The sequence below is a fragment of the Eurytemora carolleeae genome, unplaced genomic scaffold, assembly GCF_000591075.1.
Source record: "Eurytemora carolleeae unplaced genomic scaffold, Eaff_2.0 scaffold69, whole genome shotgun sequence".
In the NCBI taxonomy this organism is placed as follows: Eukaryota; Metazoa; Arthropoda; class Copepoda; order Calanoida; family Temoridae; genus Eurytemora; species Eurytemora carolleeae.
Window position 1 is genome coordinate 100,412 of NW_019396021.1, and position 21,037 is coordinate 121,448.

Here is a 21,037-nt window from a genome sequence, read left to right on the forward strand (position 1 = left end):
GTTTCTGCAAACCATTTAATGTCCTTAATATTATACAGGGTGTCCCAAAAAACATGGGAATTCAGTGACGAATTCGATATCGTCTTTGTTATGAATTAGCATTGTAATACCTAATTTCAAAAGCCATAATATTATTATGTCTGCTAGAGTTTATTTTATGAAAAGGGTAAAAGACTGTAAAGATGTGTCTATAATGTCTCCGCAAGATGAACAGTGAAGACGGACAAGTTTACTCTGTTTGTATACTGCAATTTTCTTGTTTTACTAAGTACAACCGTATGCAGTCAAAACATAAACAAACAAAATGTAAACATAGCAGACGAAACTCTTACAGATTACAGCTTTCTCAGTAGGTATCACTATACAAAATCGAAGAATTATTTGAAAAGACGATATCGAATTCGTCACTGAATTCTATGTTTTTTGGGACACCCTGTAGTTACTCTCGACAGCGGAATATTTTGTGGTTTTCTGACTATAGACATTGTGAAACTAAACGTGAACTTCACGCAATTAAATTCTTTTTTCTCGATAATCCTGAATATTCTAAACAAACATATTGTTTTTGAAAATAATAATAATACTCTTTTTCGATGTGAAACATTCATTTAAGATTCTTATAAGATTTCCCAGCTGTCCTCGTCGCCGTCCAGTCAAAGGTTCAAAGGGTACCGTTGTGAAACGGACATTGCAAGGTTCAGTTCACTGTTGAATTTAATTTATTTATTTAATATAATTTATGATATTATGTAAGGCTTGGTGATCAGAAAAGGACATTGCAAGGATTGCTGGAAAAGGTTAATGTGGTAACAGAGAGCAAAGTATTTTCAGATAGAATGAGCCAAATTGTGGACATCAAACTTTCCAGGAAAACATTCAAAATTGCGAACTCTAAAAATTAATATTGTTAGAAAATTCTGTCGAAAATATAATTTAAAAAAAAGAATGTGTAGAAAGATCTTAAAAAATAAAGAAACATTGTTTTTGGCCTTTCATTTAAAACTTGTCTTTAATGATCGAATCTCAAGTGTAAAGTGGCGCACATCACATTGCACTTTATTCATTTTTTCAGAAATCTCTTCTCAAAGTTCCCATCAATGTGACGAAAATAAAAATCTTAACATAAAAAATACGTACAAAATTAAAATCAGGAAACAACATAAATGATGTGATTTAATTTTTTCCCACAGTTTGTTTGGTTATTTTATTACTGCTTAAACCCAGAACAGTTGTCCTGGGATGATGATGTTTTCCTTCAAATTAATAATTATCAATTAATTGGGATCAAGATTAATGATCTCAAAAGTATTTTGTACGCTGTACGCTGAACGCTGTGCACGATTTTTTTTGAAAAGTTGTACCGAAAGGTTTGAGAACTCTCCCTGGGGATTCAGACTTCATGGAGGAACTGATTTTGGAACTCCTCTTCTCATTCAGAAGGTAGGATCAGGAACCGATGATTTTGAAACTCTTCTCAGTCAGAAGGTATAGGATTAGGAACAATTAGTGTAAAAAAATGTTTTGGAACTCCCCTCATCCAGGATGTGGGACCAGGAATTATTTGAAATGTATTTAGGAACTTCTCTCATTCAGAAAATTGGATCAGCTACTGAGTATATTTTATATATAAAATTTTGGAACTCCTTCAGTCAGAAGGTAGGACCAGGAACTGAATCTATAAATGGAGTATATACTCAAAAGCAAGAATCAGGAACTGAGTGTATGTAAAGGATATTGGTGCTCTTCTCAGTGAGAATGTAGGATCAGGAACTCAGTGCAGAACTTTAGGTGTCCCAAACGTTCCCTAAATCAATTAAAGTTCTCAAAATCTCTACATTGACTATGTCCCAAAAACGTCCCTTAAACTAACTTTTAAATAGATTTATTAATATTTTTGCGATAAAAGGGATAATTGTAGTGCTCTTCCAATCTCAAACTATAAATCAATATCAAGTGTTTTCAGTAAAAAATATAGAGTCCAGGTATGAAAGGAAATATGTTTTATATAAATTACAGGTGCACCAGTAGTGGGTGAAGGGATGGTGGAGGGGGAGGTGCACCAGTAGTTGGTGAAGGGATGGTGGAGGGGGAGGTGCACCAGTAGTGGGTGAAGGGATGGTGGAGGGGGAGGTGCACCAGTAGTGGGTGAAGGGATGGTGGAGGGGGAGGTGCACCAGGAGTGGGTGAAGGGATGGTGGAGGGGGAGGTGCACCAGATAGTTGGTGAAGGAATGGTGGAGGAAGAGGTGCACCAGTAGTGGGTGAAGGGTTAGAGGGTTGCATTACAATACCAATTGCCCAATCTGTAAATCTTTTTTAGTAAAAAAATATCTTACAAAATTTTTTTATTTTTTATTTTAAATGATCCGTTTCTACCTGAAAACATTTCATCCATTCATTTAGTCTAATTATTCTGCGCAGACTACAGCATTGAAACCGGGTGTCTAAAACATTGTGAATACATCCTTTTATACATTTAGTCTAATTATTCTGCGCAGACTACTGCATTAAAACCGGGTGTCTATAAATATTGTGAATACATCCTTTTATACATTTAGTCTAATTATTCTGCGCAGACTACTGCATTAAAACCGGGTGTCTATAAATATTGTGAATACATCCTTTTATACATTTAGTCTAATTATTCTGCGCAGACTACAGCATTGAAACCGGGTGTCAAAAAACATTGTGAATACATCCTTTTATACATTTAGTCAAATTATTCTGCGCAAACTACATCATTGAAACCGGGTGTCTAAAAAAATTGTGAATACATCCTTATATACATTTAACTCACAAAATGATAGCCATAGATTGAATATAATAGAAATTACCGTTTATAAATGTTAATGATTCATATAATTGATAAAAATTTGTCATGTATTGCTCTACATTTGCATTTTTTCAAATATTTTTTGGATACCTTGTCCTATGTATTGTTTTATTCCAGTTTAAATCCGTCCTTACTGCCTGATACAGGATACTAGTTAAACAGTTAGAATTATAGGTATCAGAAAGTAATGCGAGTTTTCCTTTATATTTAGTATTTTTATATCCGGAGTGTATAATTAATACATGTATTTATACTTTATTCATATTTGCATTTGAATTATGTATATTTAAAAAGGTTTCGAGCCAAAAACAAAAATTCGATATTTTTTAGAATTAATCTTTTTGGTTGTAAAAAAATATTTGAAATGATTTTTGCGATCAAATTGAATGCTTTGGTTTTTAAATCAAAAACTGTCTGATGAAAAATAAATTGAAAGAATAAAGAAGTTTCTGAAAGATCTTATATTTTCTATCATATAGGTCGTGCAAAGAAGTAATAAAATGGAAAAAGATACAATTATAATAGAATTTTTCACATACAAATATTGCATACTTTGAGCGGTACGATTTATTTTTTATTTTTTACTTTATTCTATTCGTGTTGTATAATATATCTGTTAGTATGCTGACGTTTATTTGTGACGGAAACTGATTTTAAAACTACGGAATGTAACCTAATATTCTTTTTGTAAACTTATCTCATATTAGGCGCTGAATCCAATCATTTACAAAATTATAGTTTAAAGGGAAAGGTTTTGAAAAATTGAAATCATTATTCTTTGTAGTCTTTGATAAGATTCCAAAGCTGAAAATTAAAGGGTTTATCTTCGGTGAAATTGGAAAAATTCGCCAATTTAAGTTATCCTTAAAAATCCGTTTGGGTTTTCTTCTGAAATATCTGCTGGAATTTAATGATCATCAAACATGATTAATGATTCAAAACTATTTAATGATTCGTCCTTTAAATATCCCCCTTTTAAATTATCGCAACTTTTCTCTTTAAGATGTTACATTAGTTTAGGATTACTCTGACTAAAGAGAAATGATTAGAATCGTTCTAAAAATTTTAGCTGGCCAATTTTTCTTTTGTTTAAAAAATCAGTAAATTATGAAGAAATGGTGTGACCAAATTAAATAGGTCCTAAGCACTGCTTTTTAGCATGATTGTTTAAACCTGCATGTACTGCAACTCTAAATTATGAAGAAATGGTGTGACCAAATTAAATGGGTCCTAAGCACTGCTTTTAGCATGATTGTGTAAAACTACATGTACATGCAACTCTAAATATTGTTGACTGTTATATTTGTACGAGGCACTTATTAAAGAAACTTCAATTTAATGTAATAAATGTTTTCTGAGAGAAATATTTGAAATTGAACAAATTGTTTCGTTATTAGAATATTTGTGATTATACTTCTGGAATATTCCAGATATTCCAGGTAATGTACTTGACCTAATATATGCATATACCTGACCTTACGCACTAATGCTATCCTGAATTTCTACCCTCCCCCCTTTATATATATATATATATATAAGTAAATTCTTACTGCTTACAAGGGCGTATTTAGGAAATTGTCCAGGGGGGGCATAACATTTATTTTCTGTCAGCACCCGTTGGGGCCCAAAACCTCCTGGAAATCATAGATTTCACTGATGAGCCTCCTCTTAATACGTCTAGTTGTACTTTTACATACGTCGAGCCTTTATATTTGAAAAGAGAAGTACAAAAATCCTTAATAACAATTTTATATCAATACCTTTACATTTCATGTATTCTTGAAAATGTTGCCCTCTAAGTTCGTCCTTCAGTTTAAATCCTAAAAATGCATGACACAATCCTGTAATTAATTCAAGATCACATCTTGGAATAATCAGCGAGGTAAAAACCCTAAAAATTTCGAGGATTTACAACTTAAAAACAATCCAGTAGGTCATATTATTAAGTCAGAATGAAAAAGAAACTGATTCTAAAGATAACTATCCTAAGCTAGAAACGGATCCTTAAATTTTCTAATCCGTATCCTTTGGAACCTGAAGTCGTAAACCTTTGATATTTTCAACTTTGAATTATGCTTTGATCAAATCGTCAAAGTTTTAAGCGTGAAACAACTTCACCATCCCGGTTGCAAAGATAAAGGAATTAGAAAATCGAAGTCTGAGACGAATATTAGTACCTGAAAACCTAAACCAGACAATTCTGGAAAAGTAAAAAATGAACGAATTCCGAAAATAAAAACTCGGAAAGTCAGAAATGTCAATGGGTTAAATCTTTATTTTAAAATTTTCATCCGCATTTCATTTAAATAATCGGTTTGTTACAATTTAAGTAGTAAATCTTGTAAACCTCATATGCTTTAAGGAGATGAGGAAACAGAGATCTTTACTGGGGAATTTTTAGAAAAAGGAGCGAAGTGAAAGTGGGGAAATGTATTTGGGGATACAAAGGTGAAGAATGGGGGGGGCATTTAGGTGATATTAGATTCAGGTGTCACGTGATGAAGTTAGGGATATTTCCCTGCTTTCAGGAATTTGAAAGGAGAGGGAGAATTAGGGGGAGAAGGGGGGGAATTAGGGGGGAAGGGGGAGGAAAAAGCGAGGAGGGTGAATACTGTAAGGATTCATGTTTGGTTTGCTTTAATCCTTGAATTTAAAGGATTAAAAGAGAATTTTTTTTTGAAATCTAGATATTTATTTAAAATCTGATAGTTTAATGTTAACATACATTTTATGCGAAATTACATGTGAATTAAGATATTACAATTTTTTACATATGTTACGGCGTTACATGTTTGCGGATTGTTTTTGCATATGTTAAGGCGTTACATGTTTGCGGATTGTTTTTGCATATGTTACGGTGTTACATGTTTGCGGATTGTTTTTGCATATGTTACGGTGTTACATGTTTGCGGATTGTTTTTACATATGTTACGGCGTTACATGTTTGCGGATTGTTTTTACATATGTTACGGCGTTATATGTTTGCGGATTGTTTTTACATATGTTACGGCGTTATATGTTTGCGGATTGTTTTTACATATGTTACGGTGTTACATGTTTGCGGATTGGTTTTTAGAAAAAATAATTTTAATTCAATTTAGAAAATACAGCTATATAGGAACATTTCAGAGATGTGATTTAAAACTTTGGAACATAAGAATTCTATTTTTAAATTGAAAAGAATAACTCTATAGAGTTATTCACTCGTGTTTATTTTTAAGATGTTAAAAATATATTTTACATAAATTGTACATAGTACATATAGTACATGGATATTAGGAAATACAATTTGAAAACCGAGTAACGTTGAAAAGTTGGGGTATTTTATCGTGATATCGATCAATTACAAATTACACCCATTGTGAGAAGGTAAAGCGGTGTGTAAATACAGATTTTTTTCGTTCTACTTTCTATTGAGCTGAGTCTTTTTGTTAGAGACCTACAAATTAGGTGGGTTTCACAGTAATATTCCTACATGAAACTCAAAATCCGGTTTGGTCTTTTACTTGACATGGCTCTTTAGGAAGGTTAGAACAAATTAGGTTTTGCTTGCTAAAATTAGGTTTTCCTTGTTATAAACCTTAGGTTTTGATTGCTAACAATTAGGTTTTCCTTGCTAAAATTAGTTTTTGCTTGCTAATAAAAGAGGATCGAGAGTGTTTCTCTAAAAAGGTAAGAAAGGAAGGATATTATATGTTAAAAACAAGTAGGATAGGGGTTGTACGGGGATTATATGTGTTCCAGGGGAAGAAAAGTGATGCTGGCAACTGGCCCAGATTTCAATACCTTGCTCTATAAGCTCCAACTCAACTTCAAAATTAGATTTTAAAGTTTAAATTATGCGAAACAATTTTGATTAAAGAGTTATTTAAATGATTTTTGATGTTTTAACAATTTTATTTTTACAAAATGTTCCTCTTTTTCGAAATGCAGAAAAATTTGTCATAAATTTTTCTCCGGAACAAGTAAGCATTTTATCATGTCAATTATATTTAAATCAATTTCAACTTTTCAGCAAAACTGCATTTTACCTTGATTTATTTGAGTTAAATCAACACCTCCATGTTTTGCTAGACACCTATTTACCTGTCTAGACGAGAGCAAAGATAAAATCAAAGAAGTAAAAAAACAATTCCATATATATTTATTATTTAAAACTAAATTAAATTGGTAAAATTACACTTCGTAATTAAACTTAGTTTGATCGAACCCACTCGAATACAGATTTTAAACTTTTTTATAATGTAAAGATAGACGAGTTTCTAATTGATATTTAATATTTGAGCCTACAGAGCTAACATGACTCATAGTTTGAAATATCAAAGGTTTATGGCATCAGGTTATGATAATGAAAACCACCAAGCTGTCTTTCTAATTAAAACACACACGCAAGTTAAGAAAGTTAGCGCGCGAATTATAAATGTTTATCCATTTTCTATTTTGTCTTCTGATTCCTGGGGGCTGGGGACTGATACTGGGATAAATAGATTTTAGGACAAAAATAAGTATTGCGTCATACACAGCAATTCTTGCTTGCATTCGTCATGTTTAATTTCAATTTATTTTTCCCTGTTTACCTTCTTCCTATTTTTGTATTTTTATTAATAATCATTAACCAGAAATCTGTAGAATAATTGGTTTCTTCATTCTTTTTAATAATAACAAAAAAAAAAGAATTTTGATATTTGTTATCATAAATTTACGAACATTGAACATTTTAAAAGTATCAGGTTTAAATTTAAAAATTTAAATTTTGGTGACTACTGTCCTTTAATCTGTTTCGTACTTATAATCTGCATAGTTTACGTCTGAAATTACCAGTTCTGAAGGCTTCCTTGATTTTTACTATTAAGTTACTCTGTTTAAATGTAGTGTGTGAATGTTAAGATTTGCGCATATGTAAATTTTGTTTACATCCTTATCTGGGGGATGTTTTCATCTAAACTTGAAATGTTCGGTGAAGTAAAATGTATAATTAATCTTCTATTTTCTCACGGTTTCGTTATGATTCAAAGTCTGGTTTGATTTTTTGGTGAAATGGCATTGACTGAATCGTATCTTTTTTATCAGAAAATATTTTAAAGTTTGACCCCCCCCCCCTCTTTCATATCTGTGCATTCCGACCCGTTTAATGTAAAATTCAAAATCTGATTCTTTCTAGTTCAAGAAGAGTCATATTTCAACTCAGTCATTCTTCATCCAGGATACACCCTTCATCTAGATACAATTCATTCAATTCATCCAGGATACACCCTTCATCTAGATACAATTCATTCTACACATCCAGGATACACCGTTCATCTGGATACAATTCATTCTACACATCCAGGATACACCCTTCATCTGGATACAATTCATTCTACACATCCAGGATACACCCTTCATCTGGATACAATTCATTCTACACATCTAGGATACACCCTTCACCTTGATACACCCCATTCTTCACATCCAGGATACACCCTTCATCTGGATACAATCCATTATATTCTTCCAGCATATACCCTTTACCTTGATACACCCCATTCTTCACATCCAGGATACACCCTTCATCTGGATACAATCCATTCTATTCTTCCAGCATACACCCTTCAACTTGATACACCCCATTCTTCAAATCCAGGATACACCCTTCATCTGGATACAATCCATTCTATTCTTCCAGGATACACCCTTCACCTAGATACAATTCATTCTACACATCCAGGATACACCCTTCATCTGGATACAATCCATTCTATTCTTCCAGGATACACCCTTCACCTAGACACAATTCATTCTACACATCCAGGATACACCCTTCATCTGGATACAATCCATTCTATTCTTCCAGCATACACCCTTCACCTAGATACAATTCATTTTACACATCCAGGATACACCCTTCATCTGAATACAATCCATGTTCTATTTATCCAGGATACATTTCATTCTACACATCCAGAATACATCTTTCACCAGGATACAATTAAATCTATTCATCCAGGATACACCCTTCATCTGGATACAATTCATTCTTTAAATCCAGGATACACCCTTTATCTTGATACAATTCATTCTTTTCATCCCATGGATGCACCCTTCATCTGGATACAATTCATTCTTTAAATCCAGGATTCACCCTTCATCTTGATACAATTCATTCTTTTCATCCCATTGATGCACCCTTCAACTGGATACAATTCATTCTTTAAATCCGGGATTCACCCTTCATCTTGATACAATTCATTCTTTTCATCCCATGGATGCACCCTTCATCTGGATACAATTCATTATATTCCTCCATTCTAAGTAGATTCTGTATCCTCATCCATTCTACATAGCTTTTAAGTATCCTTATTCATGTTACAAATATCCTGTATCCTCATCCATTCTACATAAGTTTTGTATCCTTATTCATGCCATTAAAATCCTGTATGCTCATTTAACATCCATAAATCCTGTATCCTCATCCATTCTACATAGATCCTGTATCCTAGGCCAATCTAGATAAATCCTGTATCCTACATTCATTCTAAATATATCCTGTATCTTCATCCATTTTAATCAAAAAAATTAAAATTTTCCACTCTCTAACCCCGTATTTGCATAATTTTAAAGCCAAATGAAGCAGTTAAAAACATCTGTGAACATTTATTTAATTTTAGTATTCAGGAAATAAAGTTTTAAATGTTAATATATGTACATTGTACATCGTACTTATATTTTAAATTTACAACCCACATAGATTCAACCTGCTTATAAAAAGGCTCATAGATTTTTAAGCCAGAGTCGAGTTTAAAGTGTCGCAACGCCTTGGGCTTTGATTTTACAGCTATAAGGCACTCATGTATTTCTGTAGCACTTTACATGTACATTTTGGCACTATAAAGCACTTGTTGTTAGCTTTTGGTTTTTAAGAAGTAATTGACAATTGAGAGCTTGAGACCTTTAAACAAAGAGAATAGAATATATATTAGAGTGGAATTTACTAGAAAAAAGTGCAAAACGGCCATTTTGTTGTACTGTTTCCATACTGCAGGTGTACTTCGCATATTTATGCTATATAACCTGTTGGGCCCTGGAATATTATTTTATAGAAAATCTAAAATTAATGTTAAAAGAAAACCAAATTATGAAATAGGCTGGTTTCATAATTGACCAATGATCATTTCACATAGACTCTATGCCTTTCACTTTACAAACGATGATTTTCCGTTATAACTATAAATTAAATGATGTTTTTTATTCACCTAATTCATTATAAAGTTTATTTAACAGCTTTAAAAAATTCGAAATTGAAATGAATAGTCTAGGGAACATACGTATTAATGTACTCTACTGCATATAATTTGTGAACATTTACATGATTTGTACACTTTGAACTCCCTTTCAGACTGAAAGGGACTGAAAAAACTCATATCGAGAGATTCATTAAATTCCCCTCTAATATATATTCTATTCTCTATGCCTTTAAATCAGAGTGAACTACGTTACAACCAGCCGTCAGTTCTTATTATTACGTCACACAACTTTATACATAAATATAGATTAGATTCGAACATTATATTTAGATAACATAGAAAACATCGTGTAGGGAACTGAACTTTTGCTTTATAAGTTTCTTGGAATATAAAAAGTCTTGTTTCCTTTCCTGGAATTCCTGAAATAAAAAGTTGATAAAAAGTTTGTCCTAGATCCTTGTGTCTCCATGTTAATTATAGTGGATGGATTATTTTTACCCGACCTTATTTAAACATTTACGTAGCATTTGTTTTTGCGAAAACATTGATCTAAAATATAAAATAATTGAGATGAAAATGGTTGAGTTAAATTCATTAATTTAAATAGCCGTAGGTTATTTTAATATTGTTTTGAGACACAATTTGTCAAAATGATTATCCTTGTCGAGGGACACACTTCGTTAAAACGTTTTATCCTTGTTTAGGGACACACTTCGTTAAAACGTTTTATCCTTGTTTAGGGACACACTTCGTTACAATGTTTTATCCTTGTTTAGTGACACACTTCGTTACAATGTTTTATCCTTGGTTTGGGACACACTTCGTTCTAGATACAATTCATTCAATTCATCCAGGATACACCCTTCATCTAGATACAATTCATTCTNAATGTTTTATCCTTGTTTAGGGACACACTTCGTTACAATGTTTTATCCTTGGTTTGGGACACACTTCGTTACAATGTTTTATCCATGTTTTGAGACACAATTTGTCAGAATGTTTATCCTTGTTGAGGGACACACTTCGTTAAGATGTTTTATCCTTGTTTTGGGACACATTTCGTTACGATATTTTATCCATGGTTTGGGACACATTTCGTTAAAATATTTTATCCTGGTTTTGAGACACAATTTGTCAAAATGTTTATCCTTGTTTTGGGACACACTTAGCAAAAATGTTTTGTCCTGGTTTTGAGACACAATTTATCAAAATGTTTTCCTTGTTGAGGGACACACTTCGTTAAAATGTTGTATCATTACTTAGGGACACACTTCGTTACAATGTTTATTCTTGTTTACGGACACACTTCTTTACAATGTTTATTCTTGTTTACGGACACACTTCGTTACAATGTTTTATCCTTGTTTACGGACACACTTCGTTACAATGTTTTATCCTTGTTTAGGGACACACTTCGTTACAATTTTGTATCCTTGTTTGGGAACACATTTTGTTACAATGTTTTATCCTTGGTTAGGGACACACTTCGTTACAATTTTGTATCCTTGTTTTGGAACACATTTTGTTACAATGTTTTATCCTTGTTTTGGAACACATTTTGTTACAATGTTTTATCCTTGGTTGGGGACACACTTCGCTTCAATGCTTTTTCCTTGTTTAGGGACACACTTCGTTACAATGTTTTATCCTTGTTAGGGACACACTTCGTTACAATGTTTTATCCTTGTTTAGGGACACACTTCGTTACAATTTTGTATCCTTGTTTTGGAACACATTTTGTTACAATGTTTTATCCTTGGTTAGGGACACACTTCGTTACAATATTTTATCCTTGGTTTGGGACACACTTCGTTACAATGTTTTATCCTTGTTTAGGGACACACTTCGTTTCAATGTTTTATCCTTGTTTAGGGACACACTTTGTTTCAATGTTTTATCCTTAGTTAGGGACACACTTCGTTTCAATGTTTTATCCTTGTTTAGGGACACACTTTGTTTCAATGTTTTATCCTTAGTTAGGGACACACTTCGTTTCAATGTTTTATCCTTGGTTTGGGACACACTTTGTTTCAATGTTTTATCCTTAGTTAGGGACACACTTCGTTTCAATGTTTTATCCTTGGTTTGGGACACACTTCTTTTCAATGTTTTATCCTTGTTCAGGGACACACTTCTTTTCAATGTTTTATCCTTGTTTAGGGACACACTTCTTTTCAATGTTTTATCCTTAGTTAGGGACACACTTCGTTACATTGTCTTATTCTTGTTTAGGGAGTGGGGACACACTTTGTTACAATGTTTATCCTTGTTTACGGACACACATCGTTACAATGTTTTATTCTTGTTTTGGGACACACTTCGGCAGAATGTTTTATCCTTGTTTAGGGAAAAACTTCGTTTCAATGTTTTACCATTGTGTTGGGACACACTTCGTTAGAATTTTTTATACAAGGCTCAATGACACCAAAGTGATCAAATATTAATTGTTTATTCACTTTGCAATGAAACACATCGGTACAATGTTTTATTCATGTTTTAGGACCACATTTTGACAAAATATAATATACTTATTTTTGGACACACTTCCTCACGAAGTTACTATATATTTTCCGGAACACACTGTGTCGCAATGTTTTATCTATATTTTACGCAGATTTGGGTAGATTACGAGTATTTTGTCAATGTCAAAATGCGTACACTGCACATATTGTATCTTTACGCCATGCATGAAGGATTAATCAAATGATATAATGTTCTTTCTATCGATCTATCTGTCTAAACGGAAATTAACACAAAATCTTCATATCCTTCTTCAATCTTTGATATACTTATACTAATGTTCGTTTGTTTGTCACTTTTTCGGTTTCAATATCATTCCTCTTCCTTCCTAATTCAGGGGTTTATTGCATTTAACCACTTTTATTATCCGCAAGTTTTTAAATCTTTTATATCTCAATTTCATTTTAGACTCTTGTCGTTTTATTTCTATTTTATTGTCTTTTCTTCTTTCTGTTTCTTAAGTCTTTCGATTTTTACGAGAATAAATTACGATTTTAATAAACCGCAAACCCAACAGTATTTCCAAAATACCACAAAATAAGTTCATTCCCTAGAAATTATTATTATTATTATTATAATTATTATTATTATTGTACTACACTCTACACTCTACACTCTACACTCTACACTCTACACTGTACACTCTACACTCTACACTCATCACTCTACACTCTACACTCTACACTCTACCCTTACAGTCCACACTCGATCTTCCCTCTACACTCAAACTCCTCAGTTTTCCCTCGACACTTTACACTCAGCACTTGTCACTCGAAACCATATGTGCATTCAACAATGCAAAGTTTTCACTCTTTATTTTACACTCTTTACTTTATCCCTTTACACTTCTGCGCTCATCACTCTTCACTCGGCAAGTTATATTCTGCAACACGAGTGGGGGAAGGCAGGCGGCTTTAAGCCACAACATTTTCCCCTTCCATGGCACATATTAGCTTAGCAATATTAACTGTCATTACCTGATCGTTACAACATTTTTTTGTAAGTTTCTCGTTAAATAGTGCAAATTTTCAGTCATGGCGCCCTTTGAACTTTAAGAGTATGTTATGATGCATCATTTTTATTGTTTAAAAAAATGTTTAAAAGATAAGCCATTTCAGAGGAAAGATTGAATTTATTTTTTGGGAAACATAAGTTTATAGTTTAAATCAAAAGGAATCCTCATTATTTCAATTCATAACTTAAATATAAAGATCTTTGTATATATATATATATATATATATATATATATATATATCTTTTGCATGACTTGGCTGGATTTTTTGAAAATTTGAATTTTACACTTTCTGATAATTTGCATTGTGCTATAGCATCGTTTATATCTACTGGTACTCTTTTTGACAGAAACATCATTATAATTGTTTCATAATGAAACATGCAGAGCACAGTAATTTAAACTTTTTTATTAAAAATGCAGAACCAGAACTGTTTTGCTGATGAGAATATTTTTTATACAATCTTTTTATATTTCAGGTTAATATCAGTTCATTATCTGAATCTGCCGGCCTACAACCTGGAGATATCGTTGTCAAGGTTCTTTTCTTCAATATAATTTTTTTAATTATTAAAATTATTCTACCTTTTTGAATGTTATATGAAAATATTTGTCAAATCAATTAGATTTATATAAAAATAATTTTACAATTACAAATTTACTTGATTATTTTGTTGTTATTTAATACAAAATTAAAAACTAGGCAACCAGAAATATCGTGGGAAAAATATTTTGAATTTATTCTGTTTTTCATCGGCTGAAATTAGTTGCAATTTAAGCCGAATAATCAGTTTCTTTATTTTTACATATTTGCCTGATATTTTGATTTTTGTTCGAGTCTAATAAACGTCAAATGAATTGATGGGACCTGACATGACCTCCTGGAATAATAATTGTATAGAAAGTAACCAAAATATTGTTAAGGTGAACGGAGAGAATGTTGAAAATCTAAGACACAAGGAGGTTCAAGAGAAAATAGTTAGAGCTGGAAATAACTTTAATCTTACGGTTAACAGGTATAGTGTCGTACTTAATAAGATTTTAGAGTCTGAGCAATGATGAATGTGATAACCGTATTTGTTCAGCTAAAAACTATATATTTTAAATTGTGGTTTTTCTATAATTTTGACTCGCGCATTTATGCTTTAGATAAATAGAGAAAAGAAAAGAATCAGATTTTAACATTTTTAGATAAAATTATGACGATATCTTTCTAATTGGAAAACCCCATTTCAGTCCCTTTAAGTAAAGCATGTTATTTTGAAATAAAAATTGAAAGTATTCTGAATAAGTAATGAAAGCTTGCATTGAAATGATTTACAGTTTGAAATCTGGGATCTTGTTTACAATATGACGTAACTAGGCAAAGAACAGTTATGTTGTTAAATTTTTTGCTCTCAGATGTATGCTACATTTTTTTATAAATAGAACATCTGCCGTACAGAAAGAAATAGATTTTTTGCAATAATCTCTGATTTTTTTAATCCCTATATCTTTACAACCTGATGTAGAAGAATTTTGTTATTTCAAACTTAGAATTCTGGTAGACAGAATTATTTAAGTTTAAATTTTTTTAAGGTTTAAGCTTTCATAGTTTTCTGCAACATACCATGTTTACAAATGTAAAGATGATTTTAAAATACCTGTGTCCGAAAAACTTGTTAAAAAATGCAATGCGTGGATTTCATAAAAATCTAATTTTTTCTGATAAGGATTGAAAGATTGCTATAGTTTAACCAAACAATTGTTAATAATTTATTTAAAGGCAAAAAATATCTATAATTTTGATAAATCTTGCTTCTTAATTAAAATCTTTAATATAATGATGGGCAAATCATTCCAAAATGCTACTACGATAGTTACAGAGCGCACTATAAATTACGACTACAGTCCCTTTAATGGTTTTTTCTTCCTGTAGAGGTGGAGTATTGAGCCAGGCACTTAAACCAGCTCCAGTTGCTCCCCAGAGCTCAATCCCACGTCCGAACCCTGAGGGTCGAGAGTGGAAATCTAGTTTGGAAGCTGACGCGGCAGGATCAGCTGATAATGCAGAAGATTTCACCAGGTAAATAATAATAATGAATTGATTGGAAATGGTTTAACTTGATAAAACCAGTCTCAATGGTGTGCTGACGGTTCCTTATATACATATGGTAGCTCAAGAGAATGCGCAAGGTAACAAGACACTCTCACTAGAAAAGTGCCAAATATAATTATTATCCGGAATTGTTAAAAATACTCGAAGAACAGACCTTTTAAAAAATGTTAGTTTCTAAGAAAAGGTTATGCAACCGTGGTCTAAAAACATTTAAAAAGTTAGAATCGAATTCATTCCCGTTTTTAACATATTTTCACCGTATTATCTGGATTCGTGAACTTTCTTTTCTCTGAACGAGAAATGTGTTGCTGGACTGAAATCAAGATAAATTATATTTCAGACAGTTTATGGCTCAGCTGAAAGGAGATATTCCTTCTGTTTTACCCTCTCCTGGAAAACAAAACGGAAATTTCAGGAATGATTTAATCTTAATAATTGAATTTGAAGATAAAAAACAGTTTGCTAAGGTTTTTTTTCTTAAAATTAAATAAAACTTTTTTCAAAAATTTATTAAATTCAAAATTGTTAAAAATGTTGAAAATCAATTTATGGCAGGCGAGAGCTCTCTAGTACTCCAGTACATCAAACCGTACCTAACGGTGGTACTCAGTACACTGGTGTGCAGCATAGTACACTTCAAAACAAATCCAGGACTCAGACACCAGTTCAAATCGTAAGTCTAGTTTTATAATGTTCACAATGTCCTTATTTATCCCATTTAATTTTAGAGATATAACCCCATTCCTAAGCCTCGCAAACAGTTTTCCTCTCTCTCTCCTTTACTATCTCCTACCCCTCCTCCTCTTTCATCATCCTCTCCTCTCCACCCCGCATCATTTGCTCCTCTCCTCTCCTCCTCATCTTGTGGTACTTATATAGAAATTATTAACGACAAGGAAAATTCCATATTCATCTGTCCAACCCAACCTGGCACAAAATATTACTCTATTCATCTGTCCAACCCAACCTGGCACAAAATATTACTCTATTCATCTGTCCAACCCAACCTGGCACTAAATATTACTATTGACATACTTTTCCAATAAATTATTCCGATTGGAAAAAATCATGATTTAAGAGTGATACAAGTATTAAATTGCATTTTTGATTTAAAGTCAGCAGTTTTATAGCTTTTTAGCTTATTATTTTTATATCTTTTCATTGTTCATGTTTCTAACATAATGGAACAAAAAAACTGTAAAACGAACGTTACACTAAAGTTATGATTTAAATTTGTAAGGGAAAAAACATGAATAGAAAGCAATTGTGATAATTTGATTTTTAGGCTACTGATAAAATGAGTTGGTTTATAATAACATCAAACAGACATAAGATTACTGAAATGTCGTCTTTCTATCATGAGCCCTACTACATGTAGTTATAAATTACTCTTCCCAAATATGATTTTAATATTGTCTTATATTTTTGTTATATATTGTTTTTAAATTCAGGGCTATTCTTTTAATCCACGAACTTTTGTTGTTGTTTACAAACTTTTGAAGCCTGTGCCATGATAAAAATGAATATGATTTAAAGAACGGAAATGTTGATAATGAACCGTTGATATTTAAACCTGGACAGGATCATTCAGCTCCTGTTTCATCTATCCCAGAGTTTCCTAGGCAAAGATCTCGGAAACAAAAATATTTAAATATTTTATAGCTGAAAATCCTTCTCTTTTTCTTGCCCAAATTTATCTATATCCCTCCTTTTAATTACCTAACAAATCATGTACAATGTACATACATCCTTTAAATGTTCAAAATTCATTAATATTTATTCTTTATCAAAAAAAATTAATTTCCATCCTTTTCTTTTATTAAAAATAATTTACATCCATTTTTTCGTACACAAAAATCCTCTTTATCCGTCCTGTTCGATTACTCAAAAAACTAACTGTAGCAATCTTTCTCAAACGTCCAATATTTTATCATTTTTTATATAAATCATTGTCCATAATTTTCTGCTACCCAATATTGCTTATATCCATCCTGTTCTATTTCACAATCGAAATTCCTTCTTATTGCGTTTAAACCCAACAGATCCTTCCCTCCAGGTCACATTTCCTCAAGTCTGAACTTAAAAAATCTCCAGAATCTGTTATTGTAAACAAGGTTTATTCAATTTTTTTCAGTTTTTTTTGGGGGGGTGGGGGGGTGGGGGGAGGAATTCAAAAATTAATTATTGGTAATAAATAGATATTAAAAAATTGAATGAAAATGATTTTAAAGATAGGCAAGAAACAAAAAAATCCTGCCCAAGTGGAGCCAAAGGTGTGCTAGAAGATTAAAATAAATAAAATTTAAACTTTTTGTTAAAAAACTGCAGCGTGTAAAATGTTAATCAAAATTGATCTTAAACTGTTATTGCTTTATTGCTTAGATTTTTAATATTTCCTTAAGTTTTTAAAGTTTTAAAGTTATTTTTCGTTAAATTGAGTGACAGGCATGAATTATGATAGTTGAGCTGCGATTGCAGTATTATTGAGAGTTTTTTTAGGATTTAGACGTTTTAACGGTGTATATTTGTTCAATAAGAGCGCAAGTTCGATATTTAAATCATTATTGATTTTCCAATTTGGAAGGATGATTTTGAGAATTGGTTTTAGATGTTTAAGAACACATTTCTCATTAGAAATTTGTCAAAAAATCAATCTGAGAATAATCTTTTCCTTAAAGTTAAGCTCAAGGTTCATAAATCCAGTTCGAAGAGTTCTTGAACCCTTAAACCCTAATCACGAATCCACCTCTCCTAAACAGTTGAACCCTGCTCATGAACCTGCTTATCCAGAACCATTGAACCCTTCCCACAAACCCACTTATCCTAAACAGTTGAACCCTGATCAAGAACCCGCCTCTCCTAAACAATTGAACCCTGATCAAGAACCCGCCATTCCTGAACCAATAAATCCTACTCACAATCCCAACTTTGCTTAACCATATCTACATCCAATTTTCTCCTTCGACAGGATACCTAAAAATCCGCCAAAGATTTCAAAAACAAAAAATGTACCTCAGAAGGGAGATTTCAAAAAGAGTGGGAAATCCTTGTTTCCCTCAAAGCTTCTTCCTTGCCCATCATCTCATCCTAGGCTGACCCTTCCTAAATCCTATGCTGATGAATCTAGGTAAACTCATGATGATCTTGGTGTATCAATTCCATGATGTAGAGTTCTATATTCATATATGATAATTCCTTGAAAGGATAAAAATCTTCAATTAATGCCGAAACATCTACAACCTAAAAACACTAAAAAAAACATATTTATCAATTTAATAATTTTTATTTTGGTAGAGGAGGTATTTTTTAGTTAAACCTATATAAAGTCTGTTATCTATAAAATAATCAATCAAAGTATCAAAACCTCGTGCATTAGGTACTGGAACATCTTGAAGCCGAATAAATTTTCCAGTTTCTCCAACCTACCTCCCACTCCTATGTTTCCTGTTATCCTGGAGTCAACGGGACAATTTATATCCTTTATACCTTCTAAAAACAAGGAAATATATCAAAACAAAATAATATGTACTTCATTATTACTTTTTTTCGTTAAAAATATCAATCCTTTTTTGAATAACTAATTCAAAGTTCAATATTTGTTCGTCTTCTTCCCTTCCTCCAACATCCTTCAGCTTCCTAACCTTCTACCTTAGACAGGAAACGGAAATGCGTTCACGTGGGGGAAAATATCATGAGGTATAGGCATGTTCATTCTAGAATATGCATCCTGCATGCAGTTAAATCATAATGGATCTTTAGGATTGGTGATGGGTCCGTCCTTAATACCAGAGAAAAAATATCCAGATGCAATTCAAAGAAATTCAGTTTTTGCCACAATTGCCACCATCCCGTCTGCAGAGATTAAGAAAATTTTAGTTTGTGGCAAATACTCAGTCCCGTTGATGAAACATTTTTTGTTGAAATGGAATAAAATAAAAAATACATAATAAGAAAGTAACGAATGGATCATAGCACTATATAATTTAAGAGTTACAACAACAAAAAAATAGTTTGTCTGGGTATTCTCATCCTTGTGGTTACGCTGTATTGTGGAACAAAAAAATTATTTTCAAATAAATCAATAAATCTTCACATTTTGTCTAATGAAAAAAATTGTCTGGTTACCATTTAAAAAGGAACTGAATACTCCTCATGCCAATTAAAATTTTCTTATACTTCTTTCCAACCTAATTTAGTAAACTTTTGGTATTTCATACTAGGCATTTTGTTACTTCAAATAGTCTGTGCTTGAAATATCAAAGGTTTACACCACGAGGTTACAAAGATAAATGGATAATAAAATTCGAGTGTATGGCCAGTGTTCAGCTCCTTTAGAACCATTAAAGTATTTTATATCAAACTTGAGCGTTGAAATCTTTTACTCTGCATGGAAAAGGCTACTCTTTATCTGACTTTGAAAAAGTCAGTGTTTAAATGTTTTCCTTTTTTAGCCGAAGAATCTGATGAATCGCCAGTATAATTCTCCTCAAGCACTCTACTCTGAGGTTAGTTTTACTTAAAGGGACTGTATTTTCTTAATAAAAAATAGGTTGCCTTTGATCATGCAAATCTTAAAGGGTATTGTTGTAAATTGGCCGCGCCACCCTATAAAAGCTAGGTTGTTTAAATGGAGTGGCCGGCTATGTAAGGTAGTTGAACTAAGTATGCAGTCTTGTGGAAAACTTCTTTCGGATTAATTTAAGACATATCAAACTTTTTATGTTGTTTAAAATTCCGTTCTTATAAGAGCAAATGGTACGTTATAGCAAATGTCAAAAGAGCAAATGTCTGAAATACCATGTATATCTCAGATTTCCGTTTTAGGATAATATACAAGACTTCCGTTTAGGATAATTTACAAGACTTTCGGTTGAGGATAATATACAAGACTTCCGTTTTAGGATAATATACAATACTTCCATTTTAGGATAATATAAAAGACTTCCGTTTCAGGATAATATGCAAGACTTCCGTTTCAGAATAATATACAAGACTTCCGTTTCAGGATAATATACAATACTTCCGTTTCAGGATAATATACAAGACTTCTGTTTCAGGATAAAGTACAAGACTTCCGTTTCAGGATAATATACAAGACTTCCGTTTCAGAATAATATACAAGACTTCCGTTTCAGGATAATATACAAGACTTCCGTTTCAGGATAATATACAAGACTTCCGTTTCAGGATAATATACAAGACTTCCGTTTCAGGATAATATACAAGACTTCCGTTTCAGAACAATATACAAGACTTCCGTTTTAGGATAATATACAAGACTTCCGTTTCAGGATAATATACAAGACTTCCGTTTCAGAATAATATACAAGACTTCCGTTTCAGGATAATATA

General features: G+C 32.1%; 1 protein-coding gene across 8 annotated transcripts in view; it reads left to right on the forward strand.

Annotated features, from left to right (window-relative positions):
* Positions 1-774: 774 nt before the first annotated feature.
* The window catches only part of LOC111695276 (PDZ and LIM domain protein Zasp), a 43,066-nt gene continuing 22,803 nt past the window's right edge, over positions 775-21,037 (forward strand). For 4 of the 8 annotated variants that reach the window (XM_023464878.1, XM_023464573.1, XM_023464728.1 and 1 more), the window contains exons 1-8: positions 779-868; positions 1,368-1,440; positions 14,067-14,126; positions 14,512-14,603; positions 15,506-15,652; positions 16,026-16,100; positions 16,241-16,358; positions 20,137-20,190. In XM_023464878.1, coding sequence (XP_023320646.1) covers positions 837-868; positions 1,368-1,440; positions 14,067-14,126; positions 14,512-14,603; positions 15,506-15,652; positions 16,026-16,100; positions 16,241-16,358; positions 20,137-20,190 — 651 coding nt within the window. In that variant the 5' untranslated portion in view covers positions 779-836. Of the gene's footprint in view, positions 869-1,367; positions 1,441-14,066; positions 14,127-14,511; positions 14,604-15,505; positions 15,653-16,025; positions 16,101-16,240; positions 16,359-18,627; positions 18,813-19,061; positions 19,186-19,273; positions 19,382-20,136; positions 20,191-21,037 lie in introns of those variants that run through there. The other 4 variants (XM_023464948.1, XM_023464652.1, XM_023465021.1 and 1 more) reach the window with 4 other exon arrangements.